Raw genomic sequence first — 14,613 nt, 5'->3', positions numbered from 1 at the left:
GACCATAAGATCAAAAGGATCGTATCAACACCTTATCACCCTAGTGGGAATGGACAAGTCGAATCGACCAACAAAACCATAATCCAAAACCTCAAGAAAAGGTTGACTGACGCCAAGGGGAAATGGAGAGAGATCCTACCCGAAGTTCTTTGGGCGTATCGCAAAACTTTGAAGTCCAGTACCGGGGCCACCCCATTCTCATTGGTTTATGGCGCCGAAGCTTTAATACTGGTCGAAGTCGGGGAGCCAAGTATCAGATTCCAATATGCAATGAAGGAATCGAATGACGAGGCCATGAATACAAGCCTGGAGCTATTGGATGAACGGCGTGAAGCTGCCTTTGTTCGATTGGCCACCCAAAAGTAACGGATCGAAAGGTATTAGAATCGAAGGTCCAGCCTTCGATATTTTAATGTCGGCGAGTTAGTGTTGAGGAAGGTACATTAAACACCCGAAATCCAAATGAAGGGAAATTGGGTCCGAACTGGGAAGGCCATACCAGATTCTCGAGATCACTGTGAAAGGGTCTTATGAGCTCGGAATAATGGACGGAGAACAACTACCGAACTATTGGAACATAACTCATCTTAAACTATATTACTACTAAGGTATGACCCCATTTCAATTCTTTCCATTCTTTGACTAACACTTGCAGGTGATCGATAAGGAGCGGCAGAAAGCCTTTAGGTATGAAAGCACGCATTGCACTCTTTTTCCCTTGAACCGTTTTTGTCCCAATAGGGCTTTTCGGCAAGGTTTTTAACGAGGCAACAATGGATCGTGCTAACTTAGAATCGAAGGCCGATCACGAATCGGTGTCAAAGACAGCACTAATAGTATCCGAGGTTCCTCTACAATCGACCTCGAATACTAGGGGGCATTGCCCTCGGATGTCAACTTTTTGCGAGGAAATTACTTCATAATAGCAAGGTCTCGATAGGTGAGATATATTGTAAGGGCCAAACATTCAAACGAACCGTGCCCACATAGGTTTCTCGAGCCCTGGGATAAAACATGTACGCATGTGTAACCATTTTTCACAAGAATAAAGAAAAGTATTTTCCTTGCAATTATTTTATGTCTTAGGAAAAAAAATTCTACTTTAAAATTACGTACTTTCGATCTCTTATGGAAACGAGCTCAAGGGTCGATTATAACCAGAGTTCGGATGATCAATCCCACACTTGCGGACTGCCGTCCAATAAAACAAACTCGAATAGATCGAACTATTGATCATTGGGGGCATAAGACCTCTTAGGCAACCCCCGAATTTTAAAGGCCACGGACATACCCACTCGGGGACTGTTATCTTAGGCAAGCATGGATAACTCAAGAAAGCAAGCTCACTGACGGCTGCATTAACGCGGCTCGGAGACGTCCGAAAATCGTAACAAAAAATAGGCCTTCGAAATTTTCATAACCGGTTTTAAAGGCTACCCTCGGCAAACTATGGTTTGAGTTACTTACTTTGGAGAAGGTTCTCGATAACCCCGAACCTCCAAGATGACTCAAAAACAAAAATAATATAAAGGCAAGGTTGTTCGAACTTACACAACCCAAGCTATTTTATGCAAAGGCATCCTGACCTTTGTGAATTCAAGTAATAAAGCAAAGGAAAAATTCGAAAGCCAAAAGGGAAAAACGCCTTGTATATATTTACACAATGATTTTTACAAAAGCCAAAATGGCTTAATTCGAAAAAATTTACAATGGCCAAAATGGCCTCAAAAAGATTCAAGGAAAGCAAAAAATACAAAGGCCTAAATGGCTTGACCTTCATCGGAGGCAATATCTCCACCCTCGGGATCTTCCACGCCTTCAGACTCACTTAAATTATCTGAGTCTTCTTCGGGAAAGGCCAGCTTTCGAGCCCTGGCTTCCTCTGCTTTGGCGTTCTCGAGCTCAGCCAGTATATCAAAGCCCTGAGCATGGACTCCCTCGAGGGCTTCCCTTCGAGCTTGCCACTTTGCATGATCCACCATGCTTTTGGCCTATGCCTAGATGGCCTCGATATCGACCTTGTATAGGGTCACATTAGCTTGGACCTTGGTATTGACCGCGGCTACCTCAGAATTAGCCGCCTCGAGCTCATTGGACAAGTTTGCTAATGTGAACTGAAGATCCTCGATTTTCTTGGCTTGCACCTAGGCTTTCTCTCTTGCAGCTCGAAGCTGGATCTCGGCTGACTCCAGTTGTGTTTGGGCAGCTTCCCTTTTTGAGGCTAAGATGTCCATATTTTTCTTGAACTCCTCAGCCTCAGCTCGAATTGTCTCTACTTGTTTCTGAAGCTCCCCGATCTGTTCGAGCCTCTGCCGGACCTGCAGAATTGGATCGTTAGTTGTTATCTCCAATTCGTCTTCACTATCATGAAGCACTGGGAATACCTGTTCGGCCATCTCAGCATGCTCATCCCGAGCTGTCACTAAATCTGCCTGAAGTTTATCACTGAGAAGCTTGTAGGTGTCATTTTTCTCAGTGAGGTCCCGAACCTCAGCCTCGCGGTCCTCCCGGATTCGAAGGAAAGCCTCGTGATGCAACATAGAAGCGTACAAGCAAGGAAGAAGATGTTAGAGTTACCTACAACTCCAAGTTTAAAAGAGATAATGGAATGGCCCTCGAAGTTACCCGATTCAGAGCATGCTGGGCCTCGTTGAACAGGCAAGCGGCTCCCACCGCATTTATCGCGGCTTGGGCTTCCTCGGTCACCAAGCATCTGAGGTAGCTAGCAATCCCGACGGGGGGAGAGAAAACCCGAGCATCCTCCGGGATAGAAAACATTATATTATGCCTGCGATCGGGGTTAACACTTGGGGCAGGGAATCGGTCCACCAGTTTTGGGCTCGATGAAGACCTAGTAGCGTCCGATGACAGTGCTTTCTTTGGCACTGGTAAGTCACCAAGCCCGGTGACATCTCCCAATGCGGCAAACTCTACCCCATCCAAGAAGTCGTGGATATCAACCACCCCCTGAGGAACCTCACTAGAGCGACCTTCCAACATATTGGCCTCACGAATCATGGCATCCGAAAAATGAGGGGATTCAAAATTTTCAATCATTCCGAGATCGTCCCTCGTGACATCTTTAGTTACTCGGAAAGCCTCGCCCCCGGTTTCTCCCTCGACCATCTCAGCTTGGGACGGAGTGGCCTCAACTCCTTCTGGCTTAGGAACCTCGACCGAAGCTCTCTCGTCAACCTCCTTCGGTTCGGAGGGCTTTTGTATCGAAGCACCAGCCCGCACACAGGCCACCAGCCTGGAATTATCTTCTTCTTCTTCTTCTTCTTCTTCTTCTTCTTCTTCTTCTTCTTCTTCTTCTTCTTCGGACTCATCCCTTAGTTGACGGACTGAGTCCAAGGATAGAGCGATGGGGCTCCCCTTGTGCTTACGAGCTTGCCTCTTCTTTGGCTTTTGCCTTTTCGAGTTCGGGGAACTCGTAGCCCCTTTTCTTTTCTTCTCTTTAGCTTGCTTCGGAGCAGGTGACTGGGAAAGGACTTCTTCTCCCTCGGGTGGGGGCCTCATTGCTACATCTTTCCCGAGTCCTATAAAGGAAAAAAGACGTGTAAGCTCAAAAAGAATCCCCAAACGATAACCATTCTGAGAAAGAAAATTACCATAATTACGGGCCTCCGATCGACCCTTTGATAACTCCATCCAAGCACGCTCGGAGTATGGTCTCTACGACACCAGGCCCTCGACCCATTGCTTGAGATCGGAGACTACCTCGGGCACATGGGCCACAGCTGCAACACCAAAAAATATAGATGAGGAAAGAAGATAAGAGGTAAAACAGCAAAATTAAGAAGGCAAAGTACTGCTCACGGTTCATGTTCCATTTCTCAGGAAACGGCATGTCTTCAGCAGGGATCAGGTCCGAAGTCCTTATTCAGACAAATCGGCTCATCCAACCTCGATCGCAAGCTTTGTCTATTCTCGAGAACGGGCCTTGACGGCCCGGTGAGCAAGCTTGATCAACCCTCCTCGATAAAGTCAGGGGCTATAAAGGCGCATAAGGTGATCGAGGGTGAAAGGACATCCCTCGATTTTGCTCACGAAGAATCGGAGGAGAATCACTGTTCTCCAGAAGGAAGGATAGATCTGGCCGAGGGTCATGTCATACCTCTTGCAGAAGGTGACGATGATAGGGTCTAAGAGACCCAACGTGAAAGGGTAAGTGTAAACACTTAGGAAACCCTCTACATGGGTAGTGATCGACTCCCGGGCGGAGGTACCACAACATGTTTATTGACCCAGTAGCACTCCTCTTTAACTTTGTCAAGAAGATCATCGGTTATCGAGCATATATATACCTCGAGACCGCTTCACATCGACCAGGTACTAAGGAGGTCTTTTCAATCCTAAAATTGGGGACGGTAGGGCACCTTCCCGAAACGAAATCCTCAAGGGGATATTCCACCGTAGCTCCGTCGCCGGCGGGCCGTGAAGAAGAGGCGGCCGTCTTTTGCGGTACGGTTTTAGAAGTTTTTGCCATTATAAAGTACAAGAGAAGGGAAGTAGGATGATATGCGGTTTGCTTAAGATTCAAGAGATTTGGGAGCAAGAGTTGCAACACAAAGAGATTTTTGAAGAGAAGCAACAATGAGGAAACCTTTTAGCGTAAAGTTTGAGGGGAAGAAGGTGGCGGTACTTATAGCTTGCTGGTGGCGGTCCAGAACCGATGGTGGCCGACCAGCAACTGACAGGCATTTAATGCCTCGGTAACCGAACCGACAGGACGTTTCAGTATCCACTTGTCGCTGACATCATAGTCGAGCTCGTCACTTACTTCATGGAACATCGAGACGGGATTGGAAAAGTTCATATTGTTTCTCGTCATCTTCTCTCCGAGAAACGAAGGGACTAAATATATACGGTTAAAATCGGGTTTGTCCTTTTGTATGATTTATCGAGACCAGAACATGATCGGCCAAGGTTCAGCCTCGAGTTATATCTAACCATGATGCAAAGTTAGGTTGCCGAGCTCGTGGCCCTGAGACCGATCAAGATCGAGGTCGACCAAGATCGAGACCGAACAAGATAGAGAACAAAGGAAGCGTACCGAGCCAAATACGAAAAGTCAAAATATCCGCAATCAGGCGAGGATCACAGCGCGGATCCCGGCACGTATCAAGAAGAGGCCAATTAATTAGCCAATCAAGGGATTTCTTACCTCATATAGAATTGTATCTAAAGTAGAACTCCCCTACTATATAAAGGGGGGTCTAATCATTTGTAAAACACATCATATTCACGCAATACTAAGCAATATACTGTCATTTTCTAGCTTTCATTATCTTGTTATTTTGTTCATAAGCAAGTTGAAACATATTTGGTGCAAGGGTGACTGAACTCGAGGGCCAAGGCTGTTCAATTCGTGTAGTTTGCATTTATTCTTTTATCGTATATTTCAATACTGAATTTATTCTCCTCAATTTGTACCATGTTATATCATGTATCCTTAAAACCGTGTATAAATTCAATTGTTATCCAATTTTAGGGTAAACAGCTATATTTGCGTAACTTCTAAAATTTGGACAAAATCTAAACAATGGCCTACAAAGTCCTATCATTGTCCCTTCCAAAATCTTGGAGCACAGGTATTCGAAAATTATGGAAATCCAAAACTTAACACCTCGGAGGCCGAAGCCAAAAATCATACTCCGGGAAGTCGTCGTCCCAAAAAAGAAAAAGAAAAAAGAAACACGTCATGACCTCAAGACTCGGCATTCTCAACTTATATATAACAGATGTAGTAGTTATATTTTTGCTTTTGGATCATTTTTTGTGCTTCTCGTAAAATTAAAGACTCGCTAAATTAGTCCGTGTAGAGTTGCTGCATAAAGTAGATGCAATAAAATAAAGAGGTCATTTTTACTTCCTACATGATTTGGACATTCGACCTATAATATTATAAGTTAGAAATGAAGCCGCATGTCACCTAATTAAGAACCAAAAATATGTAGAGCAAACGCTAAAAACTCCTCTTTCAACATTTAAGAGTGGTCATTTTGGCGTGTTAGAATAGCAGACAAATTCCATAATGCATCCATGTTACAAGCCTTAAATAACTCTGTACTTGGTTGGTGGATGGTACCATCTCCAAATTCTCCATTACATTACAATGGATATTTTTGTGGAAACAGCACTACTTAACAAAGGTGTCTCTGGTCTGGCACTACATACTACCCTACCATATCTCCTATTTGTTCCCATGCATAAAACCTACTTTTCGCTATATATATATATGCAGCAACAAATAAAATCACACGTGAAACTCGCTTGTAATCCTTTCCGTCGGTTAGGAAAAGGTTTAAAATATTACTGCTGCACAAGAATGTGAATAGCCAGAGACTTGGAGTCGTTGGGTGACCAGGGTAAGAACCATTTTGAGTCATTTTTTTATTTTTGGGAAATTAAAGAATGGGTTAAAATCCAATTCGCCTATCTTGTTTTCTTTGGAAAACTATGGATTAAAGATCCCATTAATTTCACGTAGAAGAATATCAATAATAAATGGAGACAGACCTAATAATACTAGTGCATTTATCAATTCTGAATGAACTTGTTTGACACATCAAAATAGTTCTCATACAGTTTTATTCGTTCACAACTTTATCCTCTATTATAATACTTCTCCGCAACACGAAAGTCACATATACTTGCACTATTTCTCAAGAATACTAAACTATTGATATCGGCAACTGCTTTAATTTATCAGTAATAGTTTCTACTAGAAACAAACAATCAAACTGGGATATTAGTACTATACAAATTATATATCACTACAGCCAGCATACGCAAATAGGGGCATATGAATAGACTTGCAATGGAATCAATATAAAGCAACACATTACACCATACAAATTAGCTTTAGAGTGTGATTACACCATATATCACCCAAAAGAACATACGAAAACATCTTTTCAACAAGAGATAAAACACACAGCTATAGAACAGCACACAATTTATATTAATGGGGCACCAGAGTCAATACCCGAACCACCAATCTCCTCGCTGCCTTGACAAAAAGCTGAAAAATCATGCAATTGTAGTCACGAGGAACCACCTCGGTTCGTTCTTGACTCAAACCCACATTTCTATCACCTTGTACATTTAGAGTCTTAACATGCACTGCACTTGGTTGCACGTTAATTCTCGGACATATAACTTTTAAAGTTAAACCCCAAAAAGACAAAAGACCAAAACCTTGGAATGCAACTAACCAATAGTACCAATTTGGCTTCGGATTAATTGCACTGGAAAGCAGTTTTTATGCCCTGAAGTGTACGTGAGATGAGGGCATTAACGGTGTTGACAGACTCCATAGTGAGCTTTGCTGCAGGCAAGCTATTCACCAATATTTGGAATCCCAACGTCAACAAAGACCCGTTACTGCTACCTCCATTGTCCTCTTTTTCAAGCATTCCGTTGTTAGAATTTTGAAAACAATCTGGAACTATTGCAAATCCAGATGGCAGGAAAGCCACGCAGGAAGAATCTCCACCACTCATCACGACATTCATTTCTGCAGTATCAACTGCTGCATATGCTACAATTGAACCAGATACATCCGTGCATGAGTCTTGCAAGATCAACATACTATTTTGATTAGCATCGCTGGCAGCCGCCTGCAAGGCAAGCCAAAATTTATTCAGAGATCAATGGTTAAAAGTAAGTGCACTAAGTTGTGTAGTTTTGTGCCACATTTCCAAAATAAAAAGCCACTAGTTTATAACTCACATTAGCACGAAAGAGAGAGATGCTATTGCCAAGATCCTGACCCTTGGCAATGTGGACTATTTGGTGCATGGGACCACCATGGGACAAGACATCCCATTGACTCCTAGTTTGTTCATTTCGCAGGAAGTCAAACAAACGTTGATGTGTCACCGGCAGCCAGATGGTCCTGGTGGCACTCAACACGATACCAGGAGGCTCACCGGGGTCACCAATGCTCTTCCTCATCATCAACTTAGTATCTTCTGCGGTCCCTGTTTGGATTGGTTCCCACTTGTAAAAAGTTGCGCAAACCCCACCACAGAAATTGCGAGTAATGCGTCGAGCCAGCATTGCAATACTTCTCCGACCACTGGGACTAACAACTGCTAATAATGAAACTCCATAAGAACCCATTATCATTTCAAGGTTTAAGTGTTTCAAATGAAAAATATGACGCGGTACCTGCGCCATCGCCACTGGGTACAGCGGAAGATGTGATGACTGCTAAGCACTCACATTGCCTTTGCAGGGTGGCAATCCACCGCTGGGCACCAAAGCCCCGGCCAGACCTGATGAAAGGGCGGTAGAAATTGTGGATGGTATTCTCATCATATTCCATGTGCTCAATCCAAATAACCTGAAAATTCCTGTTAATATTTTGCTAGCAGTTTTACACACATAAAAATTGAGTAAATGAAGATAGCTTTGGACATGAATCATCCAGTGGTCTGTGGAGGCAACCTATGTAGCTTAACCAGCAAATTGAGACAAATAAAGGGTTATATTCTTCAAAAAGATCATAGATTGATCTGTGCATCCATTAAATATTGGTTTGCGTGAAGTTGGAATTAGAGAATAAAAGAATTGCAAATAAGTACTCCATGGAAAAGTAGAAGGTCAAGCAAAATAATTTAGGAAAGACCGCCTCTGAATTAATTACATAATAGATGTATTCCCAAAAGTCAATGAAAAGTTTCTCTTTCTCCTTCTAGATAAATTAAGTATAGTCAGATACTCAAAGAGTTAGCTGCACCTCCTAACCATATGTATGCGTCATTTTGCGATTTGCTTATCCTCTTCTATGATCTGCTTCACAATTTCCTCTTTTTCGAAAAAACGTGAGTTTTTAATGTTTGCACCCCTAATGAATGCTCCCTTTCATCTGAATCCTATCATCTGCTTTCTTTTTTTAACATTTACCACTAATCTCTTATTTCCTTGTAAAACTATATAACATATTCCTTCACACAGAAAATAAGCTGAAAATCTATTGGTAAAATAGGAAGGTACTATGAAAATTATCCTGAACCTAATCTCACATGCAGTAGGTCAAAATTTGTGGAAAATCTTCCTGCACATTCCCGGTAGCAGTGAGCATGAGCCCAAAACAAATCCAAACCATGGGAGGAGCACATCGAGTAAACGTAATGAAATCAAACTATTACTATTTATAGAATCATAAACAAAAATTCTTTAACTACTCCATGACTTCCTTTTTCTAAAAATTTCAACTAAAAAAATTGTTTTACAGGACCTAGATAGTTTATAAATATGAAATATTTATTTCAAAAAGGTACAAGAAATCCATGTCCGAATCAAAAGCAAACTTAGATGCACTGACACTTTGAATTTTGCCGTTCTTGTTTGGAAGAAGGGAATAATAAGAATGTCATAAATGAGAAAACAAACTTTTAGCAAACAATAGTTTGGCTTACAAAGCACTATGAAGGAAAAGACCCAAATTATTACCGGCACAAACTATCAATTGTCCTCGCAGTCAAAGACTGGAATATTTTGTTTTCACATATGGAAATAAATTAGAGTAACAGATAAAAGTTCACACCAAATCAAACTTCCAAGAAAGGTTAGCCAAATTTTTACTATTTTGCTCCACAGATAGTCACGTTCAATAGTTTGAATGGCTTAATTGAAGCATGGTCGAAGTGCACTTAACACCTCGAGGCTGCAGTAGAAGGTATATGCATCGTAAGGCACAAACACCTACTTTTAGTTAGGGTCCAACAATTTGTCCAGAAAAATGAGCTCTTATGGTTTTGTAGGGAAATGACTAGTGTTGCTCCTTTTTTTAATTGTTTAAGAGGGTGCAAAAGAAAGCATAAATGAGTGAAAAAGGTAAAAAAAAATATGTTTTTGCAAGAAAATGAAGAGATTAGAGAATAAGAGGATAGATTAGAAAATGCAAAATATATTACACAAACTGCATAATTATTTTAATTTCTAGACTGAAAGAGTACACTACAAGTATATATTGGAGGTCAAATAACACTAGTGGTAACAAGTGGACGATGCGCAAGCATAGGTTCACAAGCACGTGGAAGGGAAGGGGAGGGGGGAAGCGGAGCATCACACTCACTTGTACATATAGATTATACAGTAAGGATGAAACTACCGAGGCTTTGCCTTCATACAATGATCGTAGATTTACAAGTTCAAGGCACAGAAAAAGTACTTGAGGCATCTAGAAATATTATAAGGTTGATATCCTCGATTTACCCGTTTCCTAATCTGGCAGAAGCCTGATCAAGCAAACACGAAAAATCCTAGCCTTGAACTTGATGATAACATAATACTTATATACTACAGAATACAGAAGCATCTACAGAATTAAATAACATTAGAAGGTTCAGATTCTTAGGCTACAACTGTCAAATTATTTTATTGACAGCATTTCCAAAAGATGCTGAGAATAAAATATATTTCGGAAGCAAAGGTCAAGAAAATCAACATCACAAAAAGTAGAATGAAGCAGTTGTATTTAAAAGAACTGTGCACACAAAATGACAAGATAGACCTTCATTAAGAATAAATAAACAAATAAATACACAAAGCAACAACAAAAGATAAGTCCAAACACCTAGCTTGTCAGCAACTTATGGAGCCTTGTGTGAAATGCTAAATGGAAAACATATAAGGACTAATTAAAAATTACCTTGGAGTAACCATTAGGCAAGTCTTGCACAATACATCCAGAAGGGAGCCTCCTGCAATTTCCAGCTTCACGTGGTTGGGAACCTTCTTGGATTGCGTCAATGGACACATCCACCACAGCCCAAACGCCTTCAGCGTGTTGCTTGCAGAAGCGGAGAAACTTTACTTGACGGACAGGAACTAAAGCAGAAAGAACTTGGAACTCAGCTTGGATCTGCAAATTTCAAAGCTCTATTACAAGAAAAGAAACATAGGATCAGTGCCTTCTAACAAAAAAATGAAAAGAACGTACCAATTGCAGATTGCCATTCCTGCTTCCACTTGCGCTGCTGGAAATCACATCAATTGTAGAGGTTCTTCCAACAATGCATGAGAACATATCCACCCATCGACTCTGCATCAATGGAACTTGCATATTACATGGAAATCAAGACAAAAGAAAACCAACAATATGCCTGTTTTCTCTACTAAAAAGTGATAAGGTTATTTTACTCAAAAGAACATGGCAGCCATTAATGGCATACCCTTTAAATAAAAAGGAAATTCGTATTTCAAGAAGCAAATTGGATAACCATGTTCACATTCAACAACGGGTCGAAGGCACTGGACTGGAATAAGGATGACGGAACCTACTGTATCCATCAGAGTCTCCACCAAGGCCAGACTGTTGATCATCACTGTACCAGTTGCCTTTGTTGCTTCTGTTGTAAAGTTGGACGGTTTCATGCCAATACATGGAGGAAAGGACCTAGCATACTCCTCAAGGCTCAATGCTTCCCCACTTCCATCAAAGTTTCTAAACCACAGAGGATCACCAATCTCAGCCAGCTTAAGAAGCTCATTCATCGCAGCAAACGCAAGCTCCATTAACATGGACTTATCAAAGGATACATCTGTACTAGTCATGCTTGGGGTGGGCCTAGGGGACATCATTGTTAGAGGACTTGAGAGACCATTGCCAAAATCAAGCCCCATTGGCAATGCAGTGTCAACAGAGTTCATAGCACCAAAGCCATTTCTTCCCACCGCAAGCTCCAAACCAGAATTAGCCATTCCAGGTGGCATTGTACCAGGAAAAGATCCCAAAGGCCTGCCCAAAAACTTGTTCGCCAGGACACAGATCCTATTAAGTTCATCTCTCAGCCGAGCATTCTCAATCCTTAAATGATGCTCTTCAATGTGTATCTCACCAAGAATTGCCTGACCACCACAATGGCCGCACATTGGGCTTCTCATGGCTTCCTTCATTGCTATGTTCTCTATCCGAAGCTTATCATTTTCTTGCTTCAAGATTGCATTTTCGTGGCGTTCCAATTGGGTCTGAAACAACAACATTAGTTTCACTTTTAATCATCATTGAGACCAATCTCACACAAGTGCATAATTATTTAAAGAAAATAAAGCAAATGCAGCATTTACCTTCATTTGGGTTCTTCTATTTTGGAACCAAAACTTCACCTGCCTGCTCTCCAACGTCAGTCTCTTACCAAGTTCTAGTCTTGCTTTTTCATCAGGATGTGGATTCTCTTTAAAAGCACTGTCCGCAGAATACATACAAATTCAGAAATAATAATCCCAACGAACTAATAAGAAGATACAATAAGAGTGGCAAAATACATACGCTTCAAGTTCTTGGATTTGGTATGGGGTGTGCCTATGATATTTCTTTTTTCTGGATGATTTACCAAGAGGAGTGTCCTGGTCATCACCCGATGCACCACCATCTAAGTTATCACTGCCGGACCTGCTCTCGTATTCATCCTCTCTAGAGGACCTTCCCATTGCAACAGCATCAAAATTTTCCCCTATCAAACCCATGTCACCTATACCTTCCATCTTAGGTTTCTGCAAAATAAATCAAGATTATATCAATTCAACTAAAAACCCAAGTAACAAGAACACAAAGAGCAAGCAAAAAAAGAAATCATTTATAAGGGGAGGCCTACAAGAGCAAGAGAGAGTGGAGAAGAGTTAAACATAGGCTGAGTTAAAGGTGATGTGACAAGTTGTTGTGATTGATGAGCAATGGTAGCAGCAGTGGGCATGGTGTTGTTGTATGGACTATCAGCCACCACTCTTGATACCCCAGAACCACCGTCGCCGCCGCTGTTTCCACCACTACTACTCCCAATGAAGCCTCCAAAACTCATCAAAACTTAGCCAATAACCACAAAATGAAACCCCCTCTTTTGTTACCAAATATAAAAAGACTCAAAACTTTCTGTTACACAAGCCACTCTTTTCTATCTAAATGGTTATTGAAATGGTAATACTCATACTACTATGTTTCTCAAGATCTCAACTTTTCATATTTATATATACTTTTAGACCCCAAGTAAAGTATTTTCATAGACTGTAGTAATATTCAGTATTTGTATAAGATTTTAACTCCAAAGTTTGCAACCGCCTTAAGCCCAATAAAAAGTAATGAACATAACTCCACCAACCCAAACCCACAAAATTTAAGAACAACCAAAAGGGGTTGGTATAGGACAACCAAGAACCCTTATTGCACCTTCCCTTTACTTCTACTACTATTCTCTCTCTTTGAGAGCAAATGTGAGAGATGGGGTGGCCGAAATAAAAAAGGGAAACCCTAGTATTTCATTCAATCAAAGATATGGGTTTTGACCACTTATAGCTGTCATTGTGAACAGTGAAGCAGTCTCATAAAGAGGAAAACGAAAGGTTTTAAAAAGAGGACCTAAGGGAAAAAAAATTATATAGTAATGAAAAAAAAAAAAAAAAGTGGACTTTTCAATACCTTACAAAATAAAACTGCAGAAAGCAACAAAATCAGAAGAAAAGACCCTGTTGTGTTTGACTCTCCAGAAACCCACCCCCCCTTTTTTTCTCCTTTCTTCGTTCTGTAATTCTTAGATCACGAACCAAAAAAGCCTTTTGTACGGATAAAAAATCCAAAAAAAGGGTATAACCTTTTAAATTGATCAACTTTCTCATACGCTAAAAGTTAAAAAACACTTTAGAATATAATGTAAAGTAAATACAAAAGCTTCAGATTCTGTGTGGACCTATTGAAAATCCACACGCACAATACACACAGACACACAGTTGTTTCTCTCTCTTAACCAAGAGTCCATAACTCCAGATGCTCATGTTGGGATCCCCGTAGAAAGGTTAAGAGAGAGAGTTGATTAAATTAATGGAGTTTAAAAAATAAATGCACAAGAATTAAATTCAATGAAAATGGCGCTTAGCAGATTAAGAGCTGACTTACAGTATAGCACGCTAGTCAATAGAATTGTTTAATTTGTTCCACGTCTCGATATTCCCTTCAATATTATAAAAAAAACAATAATATACGGAGCTTCTACTGCATGTAATTCTTCCTCCAGTTCACTCAACTAATCCAATATCTAAAAGAAAATTACTGAAACTTTAGATAAGAACAGTAAAAGAAAAGAGAAAATAAATACAGTGTGTGTGGAGAAGTAGTAGTAGTGGCTATGTACGGCTACAGCTCCATAGAGTAGGGGAGAAATGGGGGCCCACTCTTTTGAGAGAGAGAAATTTTGGGGGTTGAGGTTTCCCTATTTTCCTAAACAGTGTTCGAGATGTCCGCCCCGCGCTGGATTTCTGACTCCTTCAGTTAGCGCGCTTCTCGGCGCGTGTCTCACTTCTTCCCTTTTTTGACTTCCTTATTACTATTTTCACTGTTTAAAATGAGCTAGTTTGACTTGATACGAAATTTAAGGAAAAAAAATTTAAAATTTGTGGCATTAAAAGCTTATGAGTAATTATGGGGTCATGATATTTATGTTATTTTAAAAGCTTCTTATGGGTAAAATAAAAAGTTTAAAGTTGAATTATTTTTAAGATAAAATAAAAAAGTTTAAAGTTGAAAAGTACCTCATGTAATTTGAAACTGAGGGAGTACTAAGTACTACTTTTATCTACCCAACAAAAAATTAAAAATGGTACTAGTAG

General features: G+C 40.7%; 1 protein-coding gene across 3 annotated transcripts; it reads right to left on the bottom strand.

Moving 5' to 3' along the window:
• On the bottom strand, positions 6,816-14,036 carry LOC109230825 (homeobox-leucine zipper protein ANTHOCYANINLESS 2-like). Of its 3 annotated transcripts, none has more exons than XM_019396272.1 (9): positions 13,904-14,036; positions 12,287-12,510; positions 12,085-12,202; positions 11,299-11,985; positions 10,958-11,059; positions 10,667-10,879; positions 8,179-8,353; positions 7,738-8,102; positions 6,816-7,625 (listed from the first exon to the last, which is right to left on the bottom strand). In XM_019396272.1, exons 2-9 carry the CDS (start codon positions 12,499-12,501, stop codon positions 7,245-7,247), a joined length of 2,256 nt encoding a protein of 751 aa, XP_019251817.1. In that variant the 5' UTR covers positions 12,502-12,510; positions 13,904-14,036; the 3' UTR covers positions 6,816-7,244. The 3 variants fall into 3 exon arrangements, with proteins under 3 accessions (XP_019251817.1, XP_019251815.1, XP_019251816.1); XM_019396270.1 differs by lacking the exon at positions 13,904-14,036 and adding an exon at positions 12,612-13,363; XM_019396271.1 differs by lacking the exon at positions 13,904-14,036 and adding an exon at positions 12,612-13,361 and having other exon boundaries at positions 7,738-8,099.

Source organism: Nicotiana attenuata, chromosome 8 (genome assembly GCF_001879085.1).
Source record: "Nicotiana attenuata strain UT chromosome 8, NIATTr2, whole genome shotgun sequence".
NCBI classification, from domain to species: domain Eukaryota; kingdom Viridiplantae; phylum Streptophyta; class Magnoliopsida; order Solanales; family Solanaceae; genus Nicotiana; species Nicotiana attenuata.
This window is presented reverse-complemented; position numbering and strand designations above follow the sequence as displayed.